The sequence below is a fragment of the Cryptomeria japonica genome, chromosome 9 (assembly GCF_030272615.1).
Source record: "Cryptomeria japonica chromosome 9, Sugi_1.0, whole genome shotgun sequence".
In the NCBI taxonomy this organism is placed as follows: domain Eukaryota; kingdom Viridiplantae; phylum Streptophyta; class Pinopsida; order Cupressales; family Cupressaceae; genus Cryptomeria; species Cryptomeria japonica.
Genome location: NC_081413.1, coordinates 625,936,426 through 625,961,445, shown reverse-complemented (window position 1 = coordinate 625,961,445; position 25,020 = coordinate 625,936,426). Strand labels below are relative to the sequence as shown.

General features: G+C 36.6%; 1 protein-coding gene across 1 annotated transcript; it reads left to right on the top strand.

The window, feature by feature from the left end:
- The first annotated feature begins 2,426 nt into the window (after nucleotides 1–2,426).
- Nucleotides 2,427–4,328, top strand: LOC131063676 (uncharacterized). Its single transcript, XM_057997568.2, has one exon. The coding sequence runs from the start codon at nucleotides 2,427–2,429 to the stop codon at nucleotides 4,326–4,328; it is 1,902 nt and encodes a 633-aa protein (XP_057853551.2).
- Nucleotides 4,329–25,020: the final 20,692 nt, after the last annotated feature.

Sequence of the window (25,020 nt, the reverse complement as noted above, 5' to 3'; positions counted from 1 at the left end):
TATTGAAAAAGTGGTTGTTGTTAAAGATGATGAACTCAAGAGATTGTGGGAGGAAGAGTGTATGCCATTGGAGACCCAAGGTGAATCTGCTGTTGACTCCCAAGATGAGGAGGGTGCAGATTGGAGTGAGGTAGCAAGGCAAGGAGGCCTGGGAGAAATTTTTGCTTCAGAGAGCTCTACGGATGGCATGGCCTTGGCGAAAATAAAGAGGCACTCCCATAATGATGACAACCTTTGTGTAGATAATTTCATAGAAGCCTACGAGTCTATGGATTTAGATGACATAGTAAATGATAAAAGTCAGTTTTTTGGTTTGAAGTTAAGCGACCATTGACAGGAGAAAAGGACAATGGGCATCGCTCCAAGCGGTTTTAGGCATCACATGGGGTGAATGAAAATGTTATTGAATATGTTAACGCTTATTCTAATGGAGGAGGAGATGTTTTATCTCAACCAGAATGCATTGAAATTCACCAACCTGATTGGATGGATGTGGATGATAGTGCCAATGTCGATAATGAACAACCTGAGGGTGAGAGAACTCGAACTTGTGATAACAATCTGATTGAGTTGTTTGATGATGAAAATAATGCCATTGTTTTGTTCCTTGTAAGGTCTGGGTTTTATGCCGATATTCTGTTATAGGGGAGTTTACGTGATGGTGTTTCAGTTTTTGGCATAATGGGTGAGTTTGTGCCTAATAGAGTTTTTAACTCTACTTTGATTTGGAAAAGGCTGATTCGAAGCGTATGTGAACAAGAGTTTGCAAAGCTAAAATCTAGCAAGTTGGTTTTAATGTGAATTTTGAAAATGGAAGCAGGGATGCTAGTGCATGGCTGTGCCAGTTGGCCTTCATGGGGGAGATAGTTTGAAATGTGAAGTCCAATGGTCACATGACCCTTCTCATTCTCCCAACTGTTCATTTCATATCTAAATATGATTATATAATGGTTGTGTGCACCCCATGTATTTGTGTTGATTAATAGAAGTTATTCCCTACTTTGAGTGTGGATGTAACCATGATAAATCGTGTGTTGTCTCTTCTAATTGCTTTTCTATTTCTATTATTGTTTTCTCTGCTCTTTCTAATCTTTACAGATCAGTCCATCTCTTTATTTTTTTTCATCTTTCATTCGTTCTGTTGATATTATAAACAAAATAAGTTTAAAATAGATTTCTCAAGAATTGAAAATTAACCAACCTTGAATCATTTTGAACACTTTCAATTATAAACTTGCCATTGATGTCAATGAATGTTGCTTTAATAAATGTTGCTTTAAGGTTTCTTCATGTAATAACTAATTATCCCAAAACAAGTGTTTTCTCTTAACAGGTAGCAACATTCATTAGTACAATAAATTAAATTAAACTTATTAACATAGGGAAACAGAATATAAGCTAGAATATATTAATTAAATAACAATCAAATAAACTAATTAAACTAAACAAAAATAAATCAATTATATTAAATTAATTAAATTAAATTAAACTAAAATTATTTCATTAGACTTAATAAAAATAAATAAATAAATGAAATCTAACTTAATAAATAAATTATTAAATTAATTTTGAATTAAGATTAAACTAAAGTAATTTGGTCGAACTTCATTAAACTAATTAAACTATTAAATTAATTTTGAAATTAAATTAACTAAATTTAATTAATTTATCTTTAATAGATTGTACCAAATAAAATTATATGAAAAAAAAAATTAGTTGAACTTCATTAATCTAATTAAAGTTTTCTAAATTAAATAAACGTAATTAATTACATTAAAATCAATAAAATCAATATTAATTAATTAAATTAATGTTAATTAATAATCAAGAACAATACTTAATTAATTAACTTTAAATTAAATAATTAAATGTAATAAAATTCATTAGATGTAACTAAATAAATATAATTATACTTTATTAAATTATACTAAATAGGTCAAAGTAACTTTATTAAATAATTTAAATTATACTTTATTAAATGAATTAAATTAAACTTAATTATTTGAAATCAATGAAAAGCATAAATATTGTTATGACATAGGTAAAAGTAATAGTGGAACAATATTCTTTACAAATTTTCTATTCTTGCATCAGAAGATAAGAAGAAGGAATTTACTGTATTTTGATAGTGGAACATTGATTATTATATAGTATATTTTAAACAATTGGATTCTAAACATTCTACCCAAGAATTGGGTAGTCTCTTACTTTGTTACATATGTCAAATTTTCTACAAGAACGTACCAAAAACATGAATACGCATTAAAGTAAATAGACAAACAATCACAAAAACCTTAGAGTTACCATTGGTAGAAAGTAGTAGAGTTTTTGTTACTTTAAATGTTTCAAGAGAGGTGTTCAAGCCAGTAATAACAAATGAAGAAAATGATGATGAACGTCACCTAAAACATTTCATTGAAGGATACATGGATAGACCATATGCAATGGAAAGTGTCACACTTATAGATGCAGCTAGATCATGGACTTATAATTCCAAGAGAAAAAGAGATAACAAATGGGAAGCAAGGACTATAGCAGCTATTGTGAGGGTGTTTCCAAGATTTACCACCGTACCTACACGTCAATCAGAAAAATGGGTTGATTTTTGTTGGTCAGAGTTATTGTTGTACAAGCCATTTCGTAATATCCAAAGAGATATTGGACTTGATGATAACATAGTTATATCAAATTGGGAGTCACTCAACTATAATCCATGGCATTTGGAACGAAGGATTATAACAAATGAAACTGAAGATCATAATGATTCTGAAGATGATGATGATTTACCAAATAATCAAAATACAATCGAACATGAGTGGGAGATCATATCAAGACTACATCATGGACAAATTATGGATGTAACAGAAATAGATATGTTGGGAAGAAGAGATATTGATAAACAAAATCCATGGAGTGCAGAATATCAAGGAGATGATTACACAAATATAGCAATAAATTTTATCAACACTATGAAAGAGAATGGCTTATTAATACCTGATGATATGATGTCAAGTATATCATTTGGAACTTTAGGTGCTAAGCAAAAAAAAGCACTTGATATTATTATGTCACATTATAATCAAGTTGACAATGCCATGCCACTATACATGATAATTCAAGGAACAGTTGGAACAGGTAAATCATATCTGATTCATGCAATTCATCAAACTCTTAATAATGCATCAGGATCACAATGTTCTCCCTTATTATTACTAGCACCAACTGGAGTTGCAGCATTTAACATTGGTGCATCAACAATTCATTCAAGTCTACGAATACCTATTGTAGATTTTGCTGAATTAGAAGGCACAAGACTCACAAGTCTCCAAGAAGAAATTCAACATATTAAATATATATTGATTGACGAAATGAGTTTTATTGGACAAAATTTGTTACAAAATATTGATTCAAGACTACGTCAAGCTTTTCTTGAAAAATCAAACATGAGTTTTGGTGGAAGATCAATCATTTTGGTAGGAGATTTGGGACAACTACCTCCTATTAGTGACAAACCACCTTATGATAGTAATGTGTGTGCAAAATTATTATGGCAAGAGTTTAAGACAGTTGTTACTTTGGATAAGGTGTTTAGACAAGATGGAGAAACTGAAGACCAACAAAGGTTTCACCAATTACTCACAAATATTAGAGATGCACATCCAACTATAGATGATTGGAAATTATTGATGACAAGAACAGATGCTTCATTACATCCAACAATTAAGGAGGAGTTTGATAATAATATTCATCTATTTGCAACAAATGACAATGTGCATAACCATAATAGAAAAAAGTTATATGCATTAAGAAGACCAATAGCCCGAAGCATTGCAAGTAAAGAAGGTAGTACTAATCCAGCAGGAGGTCAAAATGATGAGTTAGATGTTGAATTATTAATTTCTAAGGATGCAAGGGTCATGTTAACATCTAATTTATGGATAGAAGCGGGTCTTGTGAATGGAGCTTTAGGATACATCCAAAATATCATATACAAACCTGGATGTGCCCCACCAGATCCACCAACATATGTTATGGTTGAATTTGATAATTATTCTGGACTTCCTTTTGAAGATGCATCTCCTAATTTGATTCCTATTTCACCAATACAAAGGGGTCGTACACGTCAATTGCCACTACAATTGGCTTGGGCACTAACAATCCATAAATCACAAGGATTGACTCTTTCAAAGGCAACAATTGACAGAGGACCAAGAGAAAGGTCAGGATTAACATTTGTTGCTATATCATGTGTTAAGGCCTTGGATGGAATTAGAATCTCACCACCATTTTCATATGATCATTATGAAAAAATGAAGATAGGAAAGTAACTCACCAAAAGGAAAGCAGAGGAAGAAAGACTCAAATCTTTGCAAACATAATATTTTTATGTAATGTATACATTGTTGAATTGAACTCTTCTATTAAAATTGGGATTAAATTTGTGTTTTTAAAGATGAAATGTTGCATTTAATATGAATTCCTATTGTACACTCCATTGAATAGGATAGGTATCATGATTTCTAAAGGATAAATATGCTTTATTTAAAACAAAAGGTGATAAATTAATACTTTACATGTTGCGTTGCGGATGCTACTAGCCTAGATATCTTAATACATCTATCTAAAATACGCCGAGAGATATCAGTCTCAAGGCACCTAAATATTTTCAACAACAATTTAAAATAGGCGCCTCGAGACTGATATCTCTCAGCGTATTTTAGATAGATGTATTAAGATATCTAGGCTAGTACTAAACCAAAGTGAGCCATAATGACCACATTAATTCAATCACAACCCTAAACCAAATTGAACACTAGCCCTAATTGTGACCTTAAGTAAACAAAATTGAAAATTACCTTCATCATAATTGAACCCTAAATAACACTAACCTAAATTAAATGGTACCCCTAATTGTAACCCCAACTAAGATAAATTTATAATCTTAAAAAATTATTAATCTTAAAACTAAAACTAAAACTAAAACAAATTGAAACCTAACCCTAATAATAAGTAAAAATTAAATTAAACCATAATGCTAACACTAAACAAAATTAAACCATAATCCTAAACAAAAGTGAACCATGACACTAACCTTCAATTGAACATTAAACCAAATCAGACACTAATCCTAAACCAAATCATACACTAACCTAAACATTATACCTAATTGAATCATAACCCAAAACAAAATTGGGCCCTAACCCTAACACTAAACAAAATAAAATTATACACCTTACACTAAATCAAAATGGAACCCCAACTATAAGCCTCAACCCTTATAAAATTAGGGGTTGATTTTTTAATCCCAACCCTACATGTAATTATATATATCTAATATTACTTTGACTATAATTGAACCCTAATTAAATCATAATTAAACTATCCATAATCCTAAGTTAAAACTGTTATCACTATTTAAAGAATGGGCTTGCCTTTCTTATAAGTTGGCTAAAATTTTGAATTTTTGAATTAACCCTGCTTTTAGTTAGTTCAGCTCTCCATTAGGTCTCAGGGCTTTTAGGGTTTTAATTTCAAAATTCTCCTTTTGCTTCACAAAATTTTGAAAACCCCTGGTTTCTAATTCCTTGTTACTTTATCCACTTAAGTAATGGGTCTCAGATTTGTGAGAAGTGTTCCCCCTTGTCTTTTGCTTAGGCAGTCATGTGAATTAATTGCAAAAATTTAGGCCTAAAGTTGTCGGACCCAGTAAGTAGTGTGCATCTTGCAGATGGATCTATGACTTTTGCTATTTCGCTAGGCATAGTTGCACATGGCTTAAAACAAGAGAAGTTGTGAAAATGACATGGCATGCCAAGTAGACGGTTTAGCTGGTCAAGGAGGTGAGTAGAATGGCGGCACACGGCATAAGATCCAACAATCAGCAAGTCGGGATTAAAGGTTAAGAGGTGGGTCCTAGAGGTGAGTTAGGTCGTCGGATAGGAGATGACCTGGCAGATACAAGTGTCAAGAATTAATCGGAGCCCAGTGCTTTCTCTTGACAAATGAAAAACTGACATGTCACTATGAAGGTGACTGGACGCTAGGTGTTCAAAGTTGAGTCAGAAGGCCCACCCCTCTTGGAGTCTATTCAGATGGTTAAGTGCCAAGCAACTAGAAAATGATCTAACGGCCTGCGTGATTTTGTAAGGGTAAGATGCTCATGCTTTATACCCTTTGAAATAGTGAAAGTAAAAGAGGATAGTCCATGTGTCATGATAGATGGTAACGTGTCCATGGACACATGGTTTTAAAAGAAGCCATGGGCCTGCCAAAGTGGAACCGGCGGTATAAAAGAAAGACACGCGGTCGACATTGAGTTGAATACGAAAGGTTTTTCAAAGCTAGTGGTCGAGTGCCATGTGGTAGCACGTAGTCAATAAAGAAGTGGGACCCAGTGCAGAGCCAAGGCTACTAGTTAGTGTAACAGCCGATCAAGTTTCTTTTGATCAGACGGTTCACGCTATTTCTCAAGACAAAATGGCTCATGGTTTAAGACTCACGAAATGGCAAAATGATGTGGCATTCCAAGCAGATGGTCTGGCTAATCTTTAAGGCGAGTAAGATGATGGCACGTGGCAGAAAATGCAATAGTCAACGATGCGGGTCTGAGAGTTTCAAAGAAGGTGGGTCCCAGAAAAGAAAGATACCACGAGATAAAGGTATTCTGAGAGACACAAGTGGTGAAAATAGAGAGGAACCTAATGTTTTTCTCTCAGAAAATCAAAGATCGACATGTCAGCTTGAAATTTGACTAGATGTCGGGTGTTCGGAGTTAAGTCAGAGGGCCCACATTTGCAGGTAAACGTTTAGAGTGTAAAGATCGATCAGGTCTCATTTGATCGGATGACTCAAGTTATTTCGCGAAGGTGAAGTGCTCGCGTTTTAAGCCCTGCAAAATGGCAAAAAGGTTTTTCGTTCTTAAAGGCAAAGAGAACACGAAGTGTAAAAGATGATCAAGTATGGTTTGATTCGACGGTTGGCGTTGTTTCGCAGCCTAAAGTTGAATGCAGATTAAGCTTTGCGAAATAGCGAAAACCCGTTAGCTATCAAGTGAAGGCGTGGTTAGTGAAAAAGCTGACTGTCTAGCTAAAAGTTAAAGGCCGTGTAGTTTGGGTGCCATCTGAAACCTGGCGTAGTTTCGCAAAGGTAAGGTGCTCATGGGATAAAACTCATGAAATGGCGAAATGAAATAAGGCCTGGTGAAAAAGGTAAAACTACTAAGCTAGTGTAAAGACTGATCAACTCTCATTTGATCGGACAGCCGACGTTATTTCATGAAGTAAAGTTGCCAAGAAATTAAGCTTTGAAAAATAGCGAAAAGAGAAAATGCATAGGTGTTGTGACCCATTGGAGCGAAAATTTTGAATTCTTTCATGAATTCAATTCTAAAGAGATGGCCAAGCATGCAGAATCAATGTCGCAGTTAAGAGACTAGCCGCCATATATGATCTCGTATCAATTAAACTAAGGTATCATTCTAAAGAGCACTTGTAAAGAAGCAGTTGCAGAATGGACTTTTTCAGTTGTAGAGCTAATTACTTTGAGTACAAGCAGGTTTTTCTATACTCTTGTTCGGCCATCATTTTTTAACTATGTGTGTTTTATTGAGATTTTGATCTATCATAGAACAATTGAAGAAGATTGTTAAATTGCTTGCTTTATTTTCTAAAAGAGATGGCACCTAAAAGGGAATTCTCAGGAAAGGTCAATTACCACGAGAGGGCCATTTGTGATGATTTCCTTGAACAGTTGATGTTGTCAACTAATGTGGCTTCCAAAATGAAAGAATTGGTGCCAAGAGCTTCTCGCCTGAAAATAGGAGAGGGTTTATATGATAAGGGAAATTGGTTAAGAGAACCTCAAGTAGGGATGTCTGGGTTGGGATTATTCAAGGTTGAGTTCAGCATGAGAAATTCTCTAGCCCCTCCGAATAGTATATGGGAGTTGGATGTTGGAAAGTTGGTGCTTCCTGGGGTTTTCTTTGATGCAGATCTTCTAACTCAGATTGCACATAACTATGACCCAACTTAAAGAAGTGTTAAGGATATCAGTGGGAAGACCCTCATTGAAATTAATAATGAGGAATTCAGGAATGCTTTTGGGTTGAATGAATACACTAATTTTCTAGAGCCTATTGATTTTAAATCACTAGCTCAGGTGTATAATGTGCAAAGAAACCACCTAAGAAATGGGCCTCTCAAAGAATTCTTTTTGAAGATAGGCGGGTTGACTGTTATGTGACCTAACCCTAAAGAGCCCTTTTCTCTAAATTTGTTTACCCTTAGGGCTAAAGGATTATACTAGTCACTCTGCCAAATCCTAGTTGAAGATGCTGAAGCAAGTATGCCTACTCACTACATGTTGATGGTTGCTTAGATTTTGAATCCTTTTGTTGCAATAAATTTTGATTATGCTTCTTTTATAACTGATGCTATCCATAATGGATCGATAGGGATCAAGAATGGGAAAGTAGATAAGCCCTTCTAGTGGTACCCCCTTCTCATGCATTTATTTTTATTCGAAGGTGATTATTTTGCAAGTGGAATGGACCTTGTACAAGAGAAGGATGGAGAAAAGATGCCAGTGCAATTATGGAGCATAGTTCTATCATGGGAAAGAGAAGATGCAAGTTTTCTAAGGTTTGATAAATATTTTGCATCAAAAATTAGGACATTTATCTGTTCAGAAAACCCAAGAGTCCCTAAGGTGCTTTTGGAATTCATTAGGCCAGAAGAGTTTGCAGAGGACATAAAAATTGTCCACAATTGGGGTGATATTTACTTATACCCTATTTCCACAGTGTTCAGAATATATCGTTTCATAGGTGCCCCATTTTTGTTACCTTATCAAGTCCCTCTTAAAGTGGGAATTGCAGAGATTCTTAGGTAGATTGGTGCTGTGCAAGAGGTAGAATTGACTAGTAGAGGTAAAGGGACAATTTTCCCTACAATTGCTATGGCACACCAATTTGTGATAACCAAAGGCGGTTGGAAATGTTTTGAAGATTTCCTCCAACCATATCATTTATCAACTGCAGTCTTTCGGTCTGTTGATCCTGAAGATTTCTTCAATGGTATGTTTAGGAAGAGGGTTGTATGCAAAGCTAAACCCCATCAATTTCAGTTCCCTGAAGACCTCATTAGGAATGAGTTTGATTTAGATGAACAAGAGTTGAGAAAGGAAAACTGGGTAGCCTATAAGAATTCCTTAGACTTGGTGCACCAACTTGACATAAGTTATAACCCTTTGTCTAGCTTTCACCCCTTTGCAGAGAAGATGGAGTTCTTAACTCTTAGTTTTGAGAAGGTGATGCAAGTACTAAAAGAAAAGAGGGAGGTTGTAATTAAAAACAATCCTGAGAAAGCAAAACTAATCCTGAGTAGGTCTGCATCTGCTAGGCCGATCCCTCTTGGTAATTACATGCTACATAAGAAATCTAATTACAGTGTACTTATGCCTGCTTCAAGGGAGCCCTCTACCTCCAAAGGTATGAGGAAGATACACGATGTCATTGACATCCCTAGTAGCTCAAAGAAACAAAGAGTGGGAAAAGAGGTAGAACCTGAAGAAACTTTGTACTTCCCATCTCAATCACCTGTCCATATAGGAGATGAATAGGCAACAGCTGAGCAACTATTGCAGCTAGGCAGTTTAGGGGAAATCACTTATACTTATGATGAGGTAGAGGAAGGAATGCTAGAAGAGCCCTTAGCTACTAAAATGGATATCACCATCAATGAATTCAAAGGGAATGAATGGGATCCTGAGATCAAATAGGCCAGTGAAGGTTTCTTGGCTGATGACAAATTTATCACATCAGAAGTATTTATACAATTTGTGTGGAAGTAGAGCATTGAGATATACAATGCAAGGTGTACCAAAAGGAAGAGTGAGCATCCTCATAAAGACCCAGCTACAGTTGAGGAAGAAATAAAGCAAGAAATGGTTGAAGAATTTAAGACCACTCCTCAGCAAGGAAGAGACATGGTGGCATAGGTTGGGGTACTCATTCTCCTCGAATGGGATATAGCAAATGCTCTAGTCCTAGAAGCAGTAAGAAAGGAGACTAAACCAATGGAGGGAGTCACTTTCAATAAAGACAATGATACATTAGTTATGTGGTCTCTGAAAAGAGATGAAAATAAGAAGAAAAAGGACACCTCAATGTCAAGTTACCTTGGAGGGATGATGGTGAAGAGGGTGTAGACTACTAGGGTAGTGGAAGCTGCTAGCACTATATTAGAAACTGCAGAATTAAGTGTTGCAGTAGCGGAAAGGGAAGCTAAGGAAAAGGCAGATCTCCAGGTTAAATTGGAGATAGTTTTAAAAGCCTACACTAATGCCCAAGAAGAGGTAAGGAACAGAGATAGCATCATTGCTAAATTGCAAAAGCAACTAGCAGGATAGTATCATCATGGTGAATCCTCAACACTGACGATCTCCTCTTCTCCTGCTAGTCCTCCACCTACCAGCCCTATCATTGAGTTCCCACCGTCTCCAGCACCTTGTAGCTCCCAAATGATTGAGATTACTCCTCAAGAGCTAGAGAATTTAAGACAGGCTCAAGCCCTATATGCAAAGAAGTATGAGAATAGATTAAAGGCCACTGTAACTAGTTTTGCAGGTACCGTGAATGCCTCATTACTATACAATAATGTAGGTAAAATTTTGGATATATGGAATGAGCTCAGGAGAGATAAGGCCATGTTGTCACCTATTTTTGACAAATGGAGACCTAGGGAGCAAGATTTAGAGTTTATGTGTGCATCTTATGATGAAGCAAGGGCCAATCCTATCATTAAATCCACTTGTGACATCACCAAATATGTAGTACAATTAGCAGCAGGGGTGGATAATGTTGATAGGAAAGTTAACTTGTGCAAAAAAGAATATGCTGATCAGGTTTTTGAGTTGCTCCCAGGAGTTTTGCTAGCCCAGATCAACTGAAGGACAAATAAATGTGGCTTAAGGAGGTAGAAGCCAAACTGTCAACAAGACTTAAAGGAATTATTTATCTAGATGATGTTTCCTTCTTTGTTGTGACAATACAGGAAATAGAGAAAATTAAGTCACATTATGGTTTTCTCAATTCAGAAGTCAACAAGATGAGAAACTCCTGGAAAAGGGTGACCAAGGCCAAGGCTAAGGTGATTTATTTCTCATGGTCAATCGATGATGTGTATGATGAGTGGAAAAAAATGTATGCCACCCATGATCTGGAACAATTAGAGAGCACCCTTGAAAAGGTAGAAGAGGTTGCAACCGAATAGCCTGTTGAAGAAGCTGCAGAGGCTGAAAAGAACTTGTAACTATTTTTGTGAAGGGCTTTGTAACTTCTTTGTTTTGAAAGAAATGATTGTAATAAACTCTCCTCGGAAAGTCCGAAGATTATCTATGTTGTTATAAATGGATACCAGGACTAGAGAGAGGGGGATCAAAAAGATTTGTAAGGAAACGCTACAGAAATTCATATCTAATCTTTTCTAAGTGCAATGGAGGAAATTCCAAAGTTTTTGTAGTACTTTCTTGAAAAATATATCAATATATAGACTATTGGATTTTGAGTAAATTTTGTGTCGTCTTCAAGTGTGTTTACAATTTGTTTACTGTTTTCATTCTGAATAATCTAGGCTTATTTTGTTTTAATGGGGTTGCAAGGCAATTTTCAGTAGACGTGTTCGCTGGCTTTTCTCTTTAGGAGGGAAATTAAAGATGTGGGGATCACTCCTACTAGTAAATTCTTTGGAGGGAACTTTGAATCTTTATGATCATAGTTTAATTTGATATGCATAAATTCTTATAAGTGTTAGGCATGTATATAGAAGCTGAGTCAACAGGATGCGTAAAGATATTTTGTTTGGGTAGTATTATCTAAATTTAGATGACTCTATGACCTTGGATAAGGCACTGGTATTGATTGAAGTTGTTTATTACATGTTTTGTTGGTCACAATATTGAATATGAGTATAATTTGTATTCGTTTGTTTCAATTGGTTTCATGGTGATTAAATCCACTAGTTTTCTGGACTGGTTTGCTATGGGTTTATTTTTGAAAGTGTGAACTTAATTCACAAAGGTATACCCACCGGGACTTTGAATAAGTCCGAAGTGTAGAAGGTTAAATCAAACCTTGTGATATGTTGTCTGAAGATTTTCTTTACCTTTGGTATCTCTTCTGCATAGAGTTCAATCATATTATATTAAGGATGTGAAAGAGATTCAGATTTTAAAGACAATAAAAGTGGCGACTCTGCTGGGGAGAGTCACATTAAGGATCCATACACAGATTTGTTCTTAAGTTTGTGAAGAAAAACATTCTATTTTGTGGAATCCTTGCATATTATTCTAAAAGCTTTCCTCATAATTCCCATATTCTTGTGGGTAGTGACTCTATTTTATTGGAACCAGTCCCTATGAATTGTAAATCATTTCCAAAGAAAACAAGCATAATGCAAGGAGGAAAAAATACTAGGTCATTCATGAAGAAACATCCTCGTGAAACTTTGCAGGAAGGTTTGCCGGAGTAGTCACGGAGGGGCCAAAAGAGATCTGTGCTACATGAGCCATCAAATGCTACTTGGGTATAGAAAAACAATAATACTAGTAAGATGCCTAATCGACCTGTTTATGCAAAGTCTAATTCATCTTCCAGAGATTGAGAACATGATATATTGGGTTTCCATTCAGGATAGTTTGGAAATATTGATAGTGCACCTATTTTAAATCAAGATTTATCTCATGTTAGTGTTTCCACAAGAGATAGAACCAATTCAAATGCAATTAGGCACTCTGTTCCTAGGACAATAGATGGGAAAATTAGTTTGATTGACATAGAACAAGTTAATGCATCAGACTCTGAAGAAAACTTCCCTGATGAGGATAAAGTGTCTCAAGAGATTGAGGACTTGAATAGAAGAGTTCACCACTTAATCTCCCTAAGAGCCCAAAAAAAAGCAAATAAGGAGAAGGAAGTCCAAGCTAAATTAATCGAAAGAGATAGGCTTCTTAGATAGATAGTTGATCTTGAAGTACTTGCTAAGGAGAAAGAAAAGAGTGACGAAGAAGGCCCTGTGATTAGAGAGATTCTAATCACCAAAACTAAACAAGCTTACAAGTCAGTAGTTCAGCCAACCAGGGAAGTATTTAGTGACTCCCAGCTTCCTAGAGCTAATATGGATAAAGGAAAACAGAAATGGGTAGATGATGGAATGGAATCTAAAATTGCAGAAGAGATCTCTCATAAGCTTTCAGCACATGAGAGAGAAATGGAAAGAATGAGGAAAGAAAAGGAAGATCTCCAAATGGAATTAGAAAAGGCTGAGTTAGAAGCAGTGAATCAAGAAGTAAAAAGAAAGATTAACTACTTAAGGGCTCCCCCTATTACATTTCCATCAGAAAATCTTAGCAAGCCTAATCCTTAACACATTTCCCTTCCCCAAGCCAATAATCAACCTGCAGTACATGCTAATATTGCCTCAGTAAGTCAAATCCCTGTGAATAAGAAATGCACCCAAGTACCTCAATCTCCAATCCCAAAAGTTAAAATAACCAGGGGAAATAATAATGCTATTACCCCTTTTCAAAGAAGACCAATCAATTTAGAACAATATAGACAATTGTTCTTTGATGGGATCCTGGGATATCCAAATCATGTTCCTACTGAGCTAAGAGACAGACTCCATAAATTTGCTAGGAACAATGCAATTAGTGCTGAGGAACATCTGAAATCTTTTGGGGATCTAATAAATGATAATGAGATAGTAGATGAAGATGTTATTATGAAACTATTTGTCCAATCCCTAGTTGATGATGCAAGAGATTGGTACAAAGGTCTCCCAGTTAATAGCATGGGGTCATGAGAAGACTTTAAAAACTATTTTCAAGAGTAGTATGGTGACAAGACTAATGTGAGCTTCATGCTCAATGAATTTAACAACATCAAAAAGTCTAAAAATGAGATGGTCATTGATTTCAATGCTAGATTCCAGAAAGCCATGCACAGATTGTATCAAGTGATGAGGTTAGATGACAACATGTGTCTTAATACATACTACAATGCATTTGATTCTAAGATGGCCTATATTTTGAGAGATAAGAATCCACATAACTTGAGAGATGCTTTTAAAATTGCCATAAATGTAGGAAGTAACAAAAAAGCATCTAGGAAGTTAGGAAGAAGGATAGATGGTAGATTATGGCAAGAAACAAAATAGCAACCTAATAAAGTTGCTAAGGAGGATGATAAGATAGAGAAATTGGTTACTACAATGAAGGATCTAACTGCCAAGGTTAGCAAAAATGATAAACCTCATTATAACTGGCAAGATAGACCTCCTAGATTTCATGATATGCCATATAATACCAATTGGAAAGATGGCAAGCCCCAAATTGAGAAGCCCAAAATTGCCCAGGGTCAAGACACTCCAGATCCCTTGAAAGGGAAAACTATTCACAATATAGAAAATACTCCCTGGTGTATTGCTTGTGATGGACCACATTCTCCTCATCAGTGTGCAGTGGCTCAGGCTCTTGAAGAATCTATGAGACCAGAAGCAGAGCCTAACATTAATATGTTTGAAACCATCATAGAAAGTGATGAGGAATCTGTGCAAAGTAGATATAGTGATGTGCTAGATAATGAAAGGTTAGTGCAAGGACAATTAACCTTAGATTGGCATCCTACATTGAATGTGGTAACAATTGAGGATGAAGAGGTTCGTCTTAGGAGGCCTAGTGAGGAAGAAGTTAGAAATCTCACTAAAGCTGCCATTGCCAAAGAAAAACACAATTATAACCTGAGAAGCACTAAGAGAGACACTGATCAGGGTGAGCCGGGTTCTATGTTCGTAAAAAAGGTCACTAAAAAGGGGGCATCAAGTAGTGCTACCACAGTTCCTAAGGTCGGTCAAGACAAGGGGGAACAAGTTAAAGATGTACCCAAAGGTAAAAATGATAAAAATGTTGGTGATGTACAAGGAGCAGCAACAGTGAAAAAGGCAAGTCAGTTCAAGACAGAAAGAGTCAGAGCTAACACTAAAACATGCAATAGTTCTATATTTGACATGGCCCAAGCTCTTACTGAAATGAAGGTTACTGTTCCATTAGTAGAATTACTAAAGATTAAAGAACATAAGGATGCAACTTTGTCTCTATTCTCTAGTATATCTGATAGTGACATAGTCTTACCCATCGGTTCATCTAGAATTGGGAAGGATCAAGAGTTCCAAACCCCAGAGGTTTATGTTGGAACCACTATCACTCAAGAGCCTTCACAGGTAGATCCCTTCTATGTTACCCTGTTAGTCAATAACTGGTTCATTAAAAACTACATGATAGATTCAGGAGCTACTGCTAATGTAATGCCCTATGGTGTTATGAAAGAATTAGGACTATCAGTAACCACTGTGTATGGGAAGTGCTATACCATGGATAACAGAGAAGTGCCTGTGATAGGCACAATGAAAGATGTTGAGGTAAAAATAGTAGTATTCCCTGATGCCACTTACAAAATGGATGTTATTGTTACTGACACTAAACCCCACTGTGGTATGTTACTTTCCAGACAATGGGTTGCATTTGTAGGTGGAAATGTTCAACTGGACTTATCCTATGCTACCATTCCAATTAATGGAAGTCAGGTCAAATTGTATAGAGAGCCACGAGCTCCTAGGGTAATTGAAAATATAGACCCTAGTATGCTCAATTGTATGATTGATATAGATCTAGATAACTTTAGGCTTCAACCAATTTTATCTCAACTGAAGAATACTTACCCTATTGTGGTTGAATTACAAGTGCAACAATATGGATTGTGGCAGATGTACTTTGATGGAGCTTGCTCCAGAGAAGGATCTAGAGCAGGGGTTCTTTTTGTATCCCCATCAGGTATAACTTTCAAGTATTCATTTTTGTTGGCCTTCTAGTGCACAAATAATACTGCCGAATATGAAGCCCTGTTACTGGGACTTGAGGTTGCAAAAAGGAATGGAATCCAGCTATTGAAAGTGATGGGGGATTCAGAATTGGTTGTCTCTCAGGTGAGATCTAAATATGCATCCAAGAATGATAGATTAAAGAAGTATAAACATGTTGTTTGGGATGTTATTGAGCATTTTGATGCATTTTCTTTTAATTGGATAGAGTGGGCAAAAAATATTATGGCAGATTTCCTAGCTAATGTTGCTTTGAAAAATGATGATGCAACACTGACTTGTATTTCCACTGTGGAAATAAAGCCTTGGCCTTCTATTCTTGATAATGTGTACAATTTGCAAGTTTTTGCTGATGATGAAGACATTCTTAGGTTTATTCAATGTGTTGATGATTATGATGCACAAAAGATTGATTGCAATGCATTAGTAGAGGTGGTAGATAATAAGGAGATAGCGTTTGGAAATGATTTGGTCCAGTTGGAAACTAATGAAATACCTAAAGGATTGGTAGAGCTGGAGAGCATGTTCAGTTACAATGATAGTCATTTACATCAGCAGTCTACCACCAAATTGGAAGAATTAGACGAGGTAAATCTGGGGATTGAATCATCCCCTAAGTTAGTATATATTGGAAAGAAGCTACCTCTTCATGTCAAGACTAACCTTATTAATTTATTGAAGAAGTATAAACATGTTTTTGCTTGGTCTTATGCAGACCTAAAGGTGTATAGACAAGATCTTTTTCAGCATGAAGTTCCTTTACTTCTAGATGCTAAGCCTTTTAGAAAAAAATAGAGACCTATTAATTCCTTATTAGAAGCTAAGATGCAGCAAGAGATGACTAAATTAAGAGAAGGGGGGATTATCAGACCTATAAGGCATTCTTCATGGGTCTCCAATCTGGTCCTAGTAAGGAAGAAGAATGGGGACATCAGATTGTGTATAGATTTCAGGAATTTAAATGTTGCTTCCTCGAAGGATAACTACTCATCCCCAAATATGGAAGCAATGCTACAGAGAGTGATAGGATGTGACCTTTTATCCATGATGGATGGTTTCTCAGGATATAATCAAGTGTTAGTGAAGGAATCTAAACAGTTTAAAACAACTTTCACTACTCCATGGGGAACATATGTCTATGTGAGAATGCCATTTGGATTAAAAAATGCAGGAGCTACATTTCAGACAGCCATGGATGTAGCTTTCAAAGAATTCATTAACATCATCATGGTGGTTTATCAAGATGATCTAACTTGTTTCTCTAAGAAGTTTGATGATCATTGTAGACATTTGGAGAAGGTGTTCAATAAATCCTTGGAATTTTGTGTATCACTAAATCCCAAGAAATGTCATTTTGGGGTCACTGAGGGAAAGCTATTGGGACACATAGTTTCCAAGGAAGGGGTAAGGATAGACCCTGAAAGAATTGAAGCAATCAATAAGGTGTCTGAACCTAAAAATGTAAAAGGTATTCAATCTTTTTTAGGCAAAGTAAATTTTGTTAGGAGATTCATTGCAAACTTTGCAGAGATAGTGAAGCCTATTGTCAAGCTCCTCAAGAAGGATACCTAATTTGGTTGGGATCAAGAAGCCTCAAAAGCTTTTGCTGAAATTAAGAAGGCAATCCAGGAAGCACCAATGTTGAAATCTCCTGATTACAGTAAGCCTTTTTCTCTATTTTCCTTTTCTTCATATCATACAGTAGCAGCAGTATTGTTACAAAAGGATGAGGAAGGATATGAACATCCTATAGCCTTCTACAACAAGTCTTTGCAAGTAGCAAAACTAAAATATGAGACCATGGAGAAACAAGCTTATGCTCTAGTTAAAGCTGTTAAGGCTTTTAGGCTATACTTAGTGAATGAAAATATCATTGCGTATGTCCCACATGCTGCAGTTAAGGATTTTTTGTCTCAGTCTGAGGTTACTGGGAAGAGATGCAGATGGATCAATAGAATTCAAGAATTCAACTTGGAAATAAAGATCACCAAATTGGTGAGAGGTTTAGGTTTGGCTAAGCTCATGACTGAGTCTAATCTTATGAATGTAGAAATACATAATGTTCAAGTTAGAGATTCTTTAGTCACTAGTATTGAGAGGCAACCCTGGTACTCAGAGATAGTCCAATTTTTAAGAGGTGCTACATTCTCTAAAGAAATGACACATAATCAGAAAAGAACTTTGAAACTCAAGTCCCAAAAATATGTGCTCATTCAGGGTGATCTTTTCTGGAGGAAAAGAGATGGAGAGCTACTAATGTGTTTGGATGAATTCCAAGCTAAACGGGTGTTGACTGAAATACATGATGGAGTATGTGGAGGTCACTATTCTGCTAAGACTACTATTGGTAAGATAATTTGGGATGGATACTATTGGCCCACTCTATTTAAGGACACTCATGCATTTGTTTGAAAATGTGACCCATGTCAGAAATTCTCATCCAAGCTGAAGTATGAAGGAGCCTTATCCCTAAATCCAGTCTCTATAGAAGCTCCTTTTGTCTAGTGGGGCATTGATTTTATTGGAGAGATTGTTGAGAGGTCAGGGAGAGGTCACAGATGGATCATAGTGGCCACTGACTATTTCACAATATGGATAGAAGCTATCTCTACAAGAAGAGCTACTAGTAAAGTTGTCATTGATTTCTTGATGGATAATGTTGTAACTAGATTTGGAACACCTACAAGATTGGTGATGGATAATGCCATGTGTTTTAGATCAAAAGAGTTCTGTAGCATCGTAAATTGTATGCACTCACTAGGGTGGTACAATTTCACACCTAGTTTAGCACCCGCCTTAGTGCATTTTACATTCTTCATTGCATTTCTCCTTAAGCACTTAATTAATCGAACTAATTAGGTCTAAGGTCCTATTTCATCATCCTTTGCATCATAAAGTTGGGCCATTTCACGAAAGTGCGCCCTTCGCATTTTATTCCTCCTATACATCACTTAATCAAAAACCCTAATTAAGTCCTATTTTGAACTTGGGGGCTTGGTTTCGGGATCAAAAACATCTCGAAATCACCTGTAACTTCAGGATTCTCTCTAAAATTGTCATATCCGATGGCCCTGAAAATTTGGTGAAAAGTTGTCGGGACTGTGGCGCCCGGAGTGCACATGGTCCCGGACATTTTTCCTGAAATTTTGGGAGCACGATCCAATCATAAAATAAAGCTTAACCCCAAGAAATTGGTAGGATATTCAATCTCTAGGTCGGCCAAAAGACGAATTTACGATCTAGGGTTTCCTATATAAGAGCTCTCTTTCTTCATTTGAAGGGATCCGATTTTTATTTTTAGGAACTTCCTATGCAGCGAAAAAGCAGATCTTTGAAGACTTCAACAACATTCAATGTCCTTCTATCAAGCATCTATCAAATTCATTCATCCACTTAGGGCTTGGAAGACATTGAAGAACAATAGGAGATTAGCGACTGAAGATTGGCTTGTACTCCTCCCTTGAGGGTTGGGTATGATTTCATGTTGTTTTCATGTCTTTGCATAAGCTTCAATACATCATTTATTCATGCTTTAGATCACATTGCATCTTGATTTAGAGCATTTACATTGTCATTTACAAGCAATTAGGGTTTACTTTCAAGGTTGCTCTAGTTTGCTTTCTTGCATTTTTTGGACCTTGTACACACACTAGGTCTGCACACACAATACATTTTACAAAACAACTTGGCTATTCATGGAGGTGGAAATCACCGAAGTGGGGGTTTGACTAAGGAAAAACCCTATATAGCCACCCATACACCCTTTTTCAGATATCATTGCAGGTTTCGGGATTCAGACGACGCTGCAGGATACAGATCCGGAGAGAGAAGGTTGAGACAGCACTCTGTATCAAATTGCAGAGTAGAAGACTGGGACAGGGGTGCTGGGCACCCTGGTCCCTGGGACAGAGGCGCTGGGCACCCTAGTCCTCCAGACAGACAGCTTTCAGACAGCTCCCTGACAATGTTTCAGAGTGTGGAACGACAGTTTCCGGTGCAGTTTTCAGGACAGTGGCACCCGCGCTCCCATCCTGAACATTTTCAGTCCAATTTTGACTCCGAGTACATATCTGCATTCTTATTTCATCCTTGTATTGACAGCTATTCATTGTTTAATCTCAATTCTGCAATCTTGTTATTAGTTCATATTTGCATTTTGGGATTAGGGTTTGAACTTGCATTACTTGATCTTACAATTTCGACAAGGGAATAGAAATCCTAATAGATATCCCGTGGCTCTCTCTTTCACAAAAAGAAGTAGCCAATTGTGCAATATCTCTAGGCTCTTTCGTATTCCGTAATGTGTGTCAAAAGGTAGGATTAGGACATGTTAACCTAGTCTCACTTTTTCCCCTACACATTTTGGTGAACCCGATGTGAATCTATCATTGCTTCCTCTTGCATTCCATTTGTTAGATCTAGATCTAGATTTAGTGCGTTTTCATTTCATTTTCGTTAAAAAGAAAGAAAAAAAAGTTTGTTTCTTTGCATTGTGTGTTTAAATTTTATGCAAACTTTTCAAAATGTCAGATTTTTATTTGCAAAAGGTTCATGCTTTTGATGATTATTATGAGTATAGCCAAGATGAATTAGATGAAGCTTTAGATGAGTTTTTAAACCCTAAGGATGCCAAACCTCCATTTTACCAAAAACTCATAAACCTTGTTACTATGCCATTTAGGTGTGATGAGAAAGATAAGTCGAATGATTCCTCTCAAGGAGACATTCCTATCAACTCTTCCCCTGAATCTAGTAACATGGTTGCTTTCAATAATCCCCTCTATGAGGAGATGTCTCCTTTTGAATCAAAAGACAAACCTTTTAATCGATATGATCATGCTTTGTTGGATGATGCTCTTGATGACTTTGTGGCTTTGTTGAACAAGACCTCTAAATTGGTTAACATGATAAACTTGAATGAACATAATAAGCCTCTCTTTGAAGTCCAAGGTGCTTATCCTTCTCCCACCTTTTGAGTTCCTAAATCACCTCTCATTACTGTCCAAGGACGGTATGATCATGATTCCTTTCGTACCCCGAATAAACCAATCATCACTGTGCAAGGAAGAAACCTATAAGTCCTTATAGTTATGCCAAACAAATAACTAGAGAGAGTTATCATGCGGTTGCCCATACTTATCACACCAAAAATAATAGGCAACCTAATCCTCCTCCTGTTATTCCAGTTTCTCTTCCTAATCCTCAACCAATTCTTCCACAAGCTCCCCATATTTCGCAACTTATGGGTAAGGAATATGATCTCATAGAACAACTTAAAGCTACCCCTGCTAAGATATCCCTTCGGGATTTGATTCAAACTTCTTCCGCTCATCATGGAATGTTACAAGATGCCTTGAAAGATTTAAATGTTCCTCCACCGAATACATCTAGTAATATAGCATCTTTGGTTAACTCTGTGATGAATCCTAAAGCTCAAATTGTGTTTACCCAAGATGAGTTGCCTACTAGTGAAATTCAACAACAATGTGATCTCTTGATGATTGTGGTTATCATGAAAGACACTGCTATAAGACGAACACTAGTAGATAATGGCTCTGGCCTTAATGTGTGTAGTATTAATCTATTGCATAAGATGAATGTGGATACATCTCTTATTGAGCCTGACTCTCGTCCCATTCGTGGCTTTGACAATGTGGCTAAGACTTCATTAGGTATCATCACCTTACCTCTCACAGTAGGACCTATTACTTTGCCTACTCCTATCCATGTTATGTCAGGAAATTTAACATATAACTTGTTATTAGGGAGGCCTTGGATTCACAGCATGCAAGCCGTCCCCTCTACATTGCATAGACAGGTTAAATTTATCTACAACAATAAGACATATACTTTGATAGGTGATACTAATTTTCAAGATTGTCTACAAACATCTAATTCCAAAGGAGATTCTTCTAAGCCATCCTCATCTAGTGATGACTCTTTAAACAAGAAACCTATCGATGAGTCTTCGCTCTCCGATGATCAAAATTCTTTGGATGAGTTTGGAGCTCCTGAAGAAGATCCTTCTCGACTTGGAACTACAGATAAGAAGGATTTTGATCCTGAGAAGGTTCTCGCAGAGGATGATTGGGGATCTCTTGATTTCAACCCTACCTTTGTAGGTGAATATAAGGTTCCTTCTAGAGAACTTAAGGTTGAAAAGAAGGAAGAAGCTGAAAATCATAAAGTTGAAAAGAAAGAAGAAGCTAAAAATCAATCAACCTTGCCTGAATCTATGAGTAATAATTTTGTGGCCACTTCTCAAACTTCTTCTCCTCACACCTCTAATTATGAAGAGTTTGATTCTTTGTCTTATGAAAAACCACCTTCTCTTCCGGAAATGGCTGATCATCATGGTCGTGGTTTTCACATTTTTGCTAAGCATGGGTATCATGGAAAAGGTTGTGGTGCTCATGAACAAGGGATAAGAGTTCCTCTAGAGACTAATTTTCAACATTATGCCTTTGGACTTGGCTATAATCCCTGCAAACGTACTAAAGCTTCTAAAAGACCATGCATTAGTGTTAATGCTATCTCTACATCTTTATCAATACAACACCCTGAGTATATTGATGAGGATCCTTCGGGTGATTGTGCTTTGGATATCTTCCCTATTGACGATGCTTTAGCTGAGTTCTTGGGAGCTTATGACACTCTTCCTCATTATCATCACAAAAGGGGACTCCCTTATTGTTTGAATACTGAAGCCTATTTTGGAAAAGAGATCGATAATGATGAGATTGTGAAAGAATTCCCTCAGTTAAAGGATACTCCTCAACAAAGTAATCTTCTCATAAGTGACACCACTGATGTTAAGATGGATCCTTGCAATAAAGAGAAAGTTATTAAAATTGGGAAATGTTTGGATGAAGAGGAACAAAAACAATATGAAGAACTATTGCATGAATTCCTTGAGATCTTCGCTTGGACATACTCTGACATGCTTGGTATAGATCCTAAGATTGTTACTCATAATATTGTCTTAGTTCCCGATGCTAAGCCCGTGAAACAAAAGATTCAAAAAATGAATCCTAAGGTGGCTCTTCTTGTTAAGGCTGAGATTGAGAAGTTATTGGAGGCTGGATTTATTTGCCCTATTGACTATTCCCCATGGATTTCAAATATTGTCGCTGTGGATAAACCAGACAACAAAATAAGAATGTGTACCGACTTTCAAGATTTAAAAAAGGCTTCTTTAAAAGATGATTTCCCTCTTCCAAACATTGACATGATAGTTGATTCGACGACAAGACATGCCTTGTTATCCTTCATGGATGGTTTTTCAGGTTACAATCAAATTTTCATAAACCCTCAAGATCAATTCAAAACCGCTTTCACCACTCCTTGGGGTACGTTTTGTTGGATAATGATGCCTTTTGGACTTAAAAATGCCGGTGCAACTTATCAACGAGTGATGACCCTTATCTTTCATGATTATATGCATAGGATTTTAGAGGATTATGTTGATGATATTTTAGCCAACTCCTTTCTTCGCATGGATCATGTTAAGATCCTTCGTCAAATCTTTGAAAGAATTCGTAAGTATCACATGCGCTTGAATCCCCGAAAATGTGTTTTTGGTGTGGATAGTGGAAAACTATTAGGATTCATAGTTTCGCATCGTGGGATTGAGGTGGACATTAAGAAAATAGATGCTATTGTTAACATGCCACCTCCTCGAAATGTGTCTCAACTTAAAAGCTTACAAGGAAAGATTCAAGCTATTCGTAGGTTCATGTCTCAGCTTGCGGATCGTACCTTTCCTTTTACTCAACTTCTTAAAAAGGATATCACTTTTCAATGGAACAAAGACTGTCAGCAAGCATTTGAAGATTTAAAAGTGTTTTTGGCTAGTCCTCCTATTCTTCAACCTGCCAAACCTTCTAAACCTTTCCTTCTATATACAGCTGCTTCCTCTCATGCTCTCACAGCATTGTTGGCCCAACATGATAAAGATGGTAAGGAATGTCTGGTTTATTACATAAGTCATACCTTACTCGATTATGAGACCCGATATTCTGCGATAGAAAGACAATGCTTGGCCGTGGTGTTTGCGACTCAGAAATTGAGACATTATCTTTTAAGTTCCGAAGTCCACGTCATGGTAAAGTTTGATCCTTTGAAGCATCTTTTCTCTAAAACTGATTTATCAGGACGTCTAGCTAAGTGGGTTATAATGTTAACTGAATTTGACCTTAAATTTGTTTCACAAAGAGAAATTAAAGGACAAGCATTGACTGATCACCTAGTTGAGGCCCCTTCACCTTTCTCCTTCCCTAACCCTTAGTCATTTCTCGATGACTTCATTCTTTCTATAGAGAAAGATGAAACTTGGGAGTTATACTTTGATGGCTCTAAGTGTCGTACGGGATCGGGGGCAGGTGTTGTCCTGATTTCTCCCACAAAGAAATCTATTGCCTTATCTTATCGTCTAAATTTCCTATGTACCAATAACATTGCTGAGTATGAGGCTCTTATAGTAGGAATAAAAGCAGCCTTAGCTCTGAATATAAAACACATACATATCTATGGAGATTCGCAATTGATTATAAGACAAGTAACAGGACTATATCAAGCAAAACAAGACAAATTATCACAATATAAAGACCTTGCTATCTCTTTATTACAAAATTTTGATTCTTATACCATGGAACCGGTTCCTCGAAAAGATAATCGACATGCAAACGCAATGGCATGTGTGGCTTCTCTTGTATCTCTAGAGGACCCTGTGGTTGATCTTAAATTTGTTATTCACAACCTTATTTCTCCAGCTATTGTAGACGATTCTAGCTTGGTAACATGTTGTGACCTTATAGACTCAGATGAATGGTACTCGCATATCGTAAGATATTTGACCGATGGTACCTTTCCTGATTCTGCCAATAGGAACACTAGGGATAGAATCCGCAAGCTATCGGCTAGATATATAATCCTTTCTAATGTCCTTTACAGAAGGGGTTATGATGGTCTTCTCCTTCGTTGTCTTAACAAATCGGAAATCCCTATTGCTCTTGAAGAGGCACATTCAAGTGCCTGTGGGGGGCATTTTGGAGGCAAATCCTTGGTTCATAGATTGCTTCGTATGGGA